The 5,748-nt window shown below is 42.0% G+C and overlaps 1 protein-coding gene across 1 annotated transcript in view; it reads right to left on the bottom strand.

Annotated features, from left to right (window-relative positions):
• Positions 1–412: 412 nt before the first annotated feature.
• Positions 413–5,748, bottom strand: part of PTPN5 (protein tyrosine phosphatase, non-receptor type 5 (striatum-enriched)) — a 67,432-nt gene continuing 62,096 nt past the window's right edge. Inside the window, exons 12-13 of the mRNA XM_009865858.1 lie at positions 4,583–4,696; positions 413–781 (exon numbers count right to left, since the gene is read on the bottom strand). Of these exons, the coding sequence (XP_009864160.1) occupies positions 688–781; positions 4,583–4,696 (208 nt within the window). The 3' untranslated portion in view covers positions 413–687. The remainder of the gene's footprint in view (positions 782–4,582; positions 4,697–5,748) is intronic.

The following is a 5,748-nucleotide window of genomic DNA, read 5'->3' as shown; positions in this document are numbered from 1 at the left end:
ACCCAGCTCTGTCATGATATTGCAGTACATTGCTGGTAAGAAACAGAGGTAAGAATTTAACTTGCATCATTGAAATATTTTTTCCCCTTGGTTCTGATAACACTGATGGTGGACTGCTTTAGAAAAAAATAAAATAAGCAAACATGATGTGTGAAACATCATTTCAATGTGAATCTACTTGAATCTTTCAATGCAGAGGCTCAGAAGGTTTACGATATACACAGTATTCGGTAATTTTATATGTAAAAACAATCAGAAAGGAGGCAAAAAGTTACTTTCAAGCTTATTCAACATACAGCACATTTCAGCATGACAATTCAAAAAGTTTCACACTGTATTTGGATATATTAGCAATGATCTTTTAAAAATAGCAAACTGAAGACAGTAGATTTTTTTCTGATTTTTTTCTTGCTTTTGTAACAAATGAAGCCACTATTTTTATTTACAGTATAAATAAGCCTTTTTTGGTGAAGTTTATGTCCTGTCACATATGTTTAAGACAAGGTGTACCTCAGCTCTTAAATGTCAATGCAAACAAGAGCATAAAAGCAATATCAAAGTAAAATAATATATCTGTCTTTCCAGCTAAGACAGTCAGGTTACCATATGTCTCTTATTAGATCTGAAATGTGTCTGAATGCAGTCAAAAGTTCTCTTGGTTTTAGCCTTTAGAAATATCATGAACACTTATTCTTCTGCTGCTCTAGAAAGCTGTTTTCCATACAAGCTCATGACATGATGGACAAATTGATACTGCTCACAAGTCTGGATCATTCCTCCCCTGAAAAGGAAAAAGAAAAAAAAAAGAAAAAAGAAAAAGAAAAAAAAGAGGGAAATAGCAGCCTTATTACATGCAAATACATGAGGAAATGGCACAGCTAACATGAAAGCTTACATTACACACAAAAGGTCTATTTCAAACCTTCCCGAAAAGAGCGAGAAGTACCCGTTGATTGCAACCAGCTCACAGTCTGATCTCGAGCTCCATTTAGAAATTCTCTGCTATCTAAGGAACAGAAGGTATTCAGAACAGGAATGGGCTTTATCTTCATTTTCCTTGGCAGAGGCCCTCATCCAGTAAGGCAACACTGGCACCATTCACATTCACATTCCCAGAGCACCTCTAACTCCAAGCACCATTTTGAACACCATGGAACGCAACCCTCTCCCCAAAGCTCCAGGCAGACAGATGGGAGCAGGGGCAAGAAAGAGGAGCGGTAGCTTATCCAAGACTTCACAGCCACCTGAAGGACTGAATCCAGGCCAGGCCAGCCCAGACAACTGATGTAGCACACAGGTTTCGCATTCTGGAATGAGGATTCCTCCCTCCATGCCTTCCCCTATTGTGCTTTTGGCAAGTTCACCACAAAACTGAAGAATGGCCAGTGGGATTTTGGAACAGACAATGGAACTTTAACAAAAGACAACTCCGATTTGTAACTGAATTGACTGCCATGCACACCTTCACCAGTAAAAGACTCCCAGCATACAAATCTGTTTTGGTGAAGTTTCTGTTTCAGCTTTTATTATTCTCTTTAAAACTTCGAACTTGAAAGGAAATGCAAGCAGGAGCAGAAGCAGTCTGCTTTTCCATTCATCACTAGTCTGTGTATTTCTGCAAGCAGCGTATTAATCAGAACCTAAGTACTACAGGGGGAGACAGAAATGAACAAAGGAACAAGGATGAAGCTGTCCATTTGGAGCAGATTTTACTAACATTTAAAATTCTGCTAAGAGTACCTCATCAACAGTCATAGGATCTCTTGATAATCCATTATGAAAATAATTAACCCCTTGGCTCAAATTCCCAGCAGGCGTACACAGGATTGTGCCAGCCCTGGTGCACATATCCTGGGAGTGCAGTGCCAAAAGGAGGCTGAAATGACAAGTGGCATTGAGGAACACGGGAACCCATGGGTGGCCAGAGCCAACCAGACTGCATCAGTCTGAGGAAGAACGTACACGATGCACTCCCTCAGAAACATTCGGCAAAGGACGAAAAGTTGCTTCCTCTGAGCCAAATGGACAACAAACTGCCAGCAGCCTCCTTGGGGACTGCCCTCTTCAGTGGGGTCCAGCTTAACAATCATGTGTCACGCAGTAACCAGCCCAGTAAGGGCTTAGATGAGTGGGCAAGACAATCTCCTCCTTCAGCCTCTGGCAGTTATTTTGTTCAGCGGCTGCTTGAAATAATATTTAACAATGAGCAGGGAAGGGCAGGGACCCATGCTCCAACCTGACATCAATAAGCAAAGGGGTGGAAATACACACTGTTTTTAGAAACTATGTCCTAGCTGAGCATCTCCTCCCCATCTGCATTACCTAAGAATACAAGTTCAGGGTTGATTTGCTTCTGAATCCTGTGCCGCACACAGCACTGAAATGTATTTGTGTCAGCTCATGACACATAAGGAATGTTAGTCATATCTGGCAATTACTCCCCATGCAATTCCATTAACAGCGAGGCTGCACCCTGAAGTTGTAGCAACAGAAGCACTAGAGTGGCCATTGAGCTTCAAACCACAGGAAATTATTTTTCCTTCTATCTGCCTCCCTGCTAGAAGATGGCTTCCTCCGCTTCCCACACACAGGCACACCATGACATGTGCTTGCTGTCCAGACTTTGACACCGAAGAGTGAAATTATGTTTTTGCCCCTGTTTGCCACTGAAACCTTGCAAATCTGAGTTGCATTGTGGCAAAGGACAGCAAATGTCTCTCAGCACTGTGGGAAGGCTGCAGAACGATCACTTCCTCTCCTTAGTCATACTAGATTATTTCAGAACCAACTGTTGGCCATTGGTGCAAATCCCAGCGCACAGGATTTTTCCAAGGGATATGAGGGAATGAAGGGAAAGAAACATTTGCTCCCTTCACTCCCACCGCAACCTCAAATGTGGTTCTCAGAGCTAACGTCAACACCTCTGTGCTGTGAAGCAGTGAGGTATGTGCCTGTATGTGTCTGTTCTGGCCTTCATTCGATTCCCTTTCCCTGCTTCCCTAGTGACTCCTTCCCACACCCCCCTGATTCTCTAGTCAGGACAGGACAGGAGGAGGAGACAGAGAGGGTTTTCCTTCCTATAGCCACTTGAACACTGTGTCTCGTCCTCTCATGCTGCTTTTGAAATCACTTCGAGTTTTTCTGGGGATTTAATGAAAATGACAGTGGATGGCAGCATGACTTCCAAGAGACTGCATGACTACAACTTCCAGTCCGTGAAGAAACTGGGCTCTTCTGTAGCAAGGATGGCAATTTGACTGCTTTCTGTCTTGAGTATTTTCTCCCATGACATTTAAATGGTTTTTACCTATCTCATCCCACTCCTAAAGAGGTACATTGCAGATACAGTCCCTGCAGTCTTCCTTTCCCTCCATGGCATCTTTTAAGTGTGATCTCCCTTCTTCAGCCTCTGCAAACAACTGCCATTTCACCTCTCCCTACAAAGCTAGTAATTTTAATTGGCCTTCTCTGTCAGCCACATTTGTAAGCCAGTGTCCTCAGCCTTCATTTGTATGGCTATTTTCCTGCATAACATTGGTCACACAGACAAGGTGTTTCAGGTGCAGCCAGATATTTCACTGGGCCATGGATAATCAGCACTCGCCATTCATATTCTGGTTTTGGTTATCTTTTTTTTTTTCTTGTTTCTTTTTTTCCCCTCAAGAAGCCTTTCCTTATCTGGCCTGAAATCCATTGAAATAGCCAAATCTCCAAGTCCCTGCAGGTCCCTGTCTATCAGAGCCTCAGCAGGGCAGCAAGCATTTCATTTTCAGCCTCCCACTGAGCATAATTTCTCCTCTGAAATAAAGTTCAGCGTGGGGTTGAGGTTTTTTTTTCCTCAGAAAAATCTTCGGTATGTTTTTCGTGACATCTCTTCCACTGACTACATTTATCATTATCATTAGAGAGAGCACTGAGACATGTTTTGATGGCACTTGAAACCAGTGGGAGAGGAAAAATAACATCTCTGGTGCAAAATTCAAGTCTGTTTACTTCATAATCAAACTCAAGGTGGTGTGTTAAGAAATGCTTAACGAAAAACCATTGAATTACTGGGAGATTTTCACAGCTCCTTTCATGTCTGCAAACACTCCAAGACTGCATACTTTCACTTGTCCCCACAGTGTCCCAAGCAGCTATACCCTCACCAACAGTGCTCACAGCTCCAAGTATGCAAAGGCCAGTTTTCTTACTTCTCCCGGGAGTAAAGTGCTGATCTGTGGCTCTGTAATTAAGTACAGCAGGTCTTTGAGCCTTTATTACTGTTTGAACACGAGGCCAACTCCTCAGCCTGTGAAACGTCATCCCTTGCTGCACTGAACTGTGCAGCTATGCAGATTCTGATGCCAGGTGCAAATCTAGCTTAGTTCTAGGGCTGTTCATTAAGACTCAACCGCTCATAAAATAGGCAAAGATTACAAGTCAGAGCTGTTTAGAACAGGGCTGCTTCCTTTGAGGAACATTCTCTCTTCATCGCCATTTGCCTCTGTTCCTCCCCTCTTCCCACTTGTTTCTCTTTAAATAAAGGGAAAGATTATCATTCTTCTTTTTATTTTTCTGGAAAGGAAATGGGCTTTCTTACCTGTCTAACCGTAACTGGCAGGCTGTTCGCAATATGTCAACTATGCCCTCGCTCTTCAGCTGTTTACAGCAGACACTAGTTGCAATAAAGCAGCCAGTCCTCCCGATGCCTGCACTAAGGGAGGGAAAAGCAGAGAGAGGCAGTGGAGATGTTAGAATGGCTCAGGAACTTTCTCCTTAAATGAGTGTCCTTAAACCAGCAATCAAACCCCATTATCCCTTTCCTCCCTCCAACCTGTGCCAGCTGGGTGCTTGCAAATATAAAGCCATAACTAGGAAAAGATACTAACTTCAATAGGACAACACAATCAAGTGCGAGCCACTGAGAGCAAAAGGGTGAACGCTGCACATACAGTGCTGAAAATGGGCTATTAGGTACCATTTAACCCATCATTGAACCTCTCATTGAACCACTGAAAATAAGCAGTTAAACAATATTTCTTGGTTAGACTTGGTCTGAATACAACCTTTGCTTTGAAGGCAACCTTTACTTTGAGATTCTTAATAGCTGCTTGGAAAGTTATTTTCATTCGCAGGTACAGCAAAAACCACCCTTGCTTAAATAATTAGAGCCGACAGCAGTACGCTAAGTGTGATGCTATTTGCTAGTCAGATCTACAATCTAGTAATACTCTGAATTAGTGCAGGACAAAACAAATTCACCATTAAAAAAATTTGTCTCTCCTGAACACCTTTGTATCTGATTCAGTCCTTGTTTAATGACCAGAACTGATTTTATTCTCAAAGGCACAGTACTATTGAAGCTGTGAATTCTTTGCATCACCTAATAAAAACTAGCAGCAAAAGCCGACAGTCCTTCTTATGCGTTAAATAATTAAGTGAGCACACTCAGGAATAATTACTTGACACAACTGCAAGAAATCCTGCCTCCATTTAAACGGTGCTAAAGTCATAATACAAAAAAAGCGGCAACAAATGTATAAGCAACAATGGAGTTTGCAGTTTGCTGTTGCTCATGAAGTCCTAATACTGTTTCTTTGACTGTACAGACAGGTTTTGTTACTCTTAAGTTTATGCTTGTTGGGGAAACAGCTACATTGGAATCATTTTAAACTTCTATTACAGAATTATCAAGGCAATTCAATGTGAGTTTTGGGAATGGCTTTACTCACTAAGAACTCATCTCAGTCTTCAAATAATTGCTAT

The sequence above is a fragment of the Apaloderma vittatum genome, unplaced genomic scaffold, assembly GCF_000703405.1.
Source record: "Apaloderma vittatum isolate BGI_N311 unplaced genomic scaffold, ASM70340v1 scaffold16043, whole genome shotgun sequence".
Lineage (NCBI taxonomy): Eukaryota > Metazoa > Chordata > Aves > Trogoniformes > Trogonidae > Apaloderma > Apaloderma vittatum.
The sequence above is the reverse complement of the archived record's forward strand: the minus strand, read 5'-3'. Positions and strand labels throughout refer to the sequence as shown.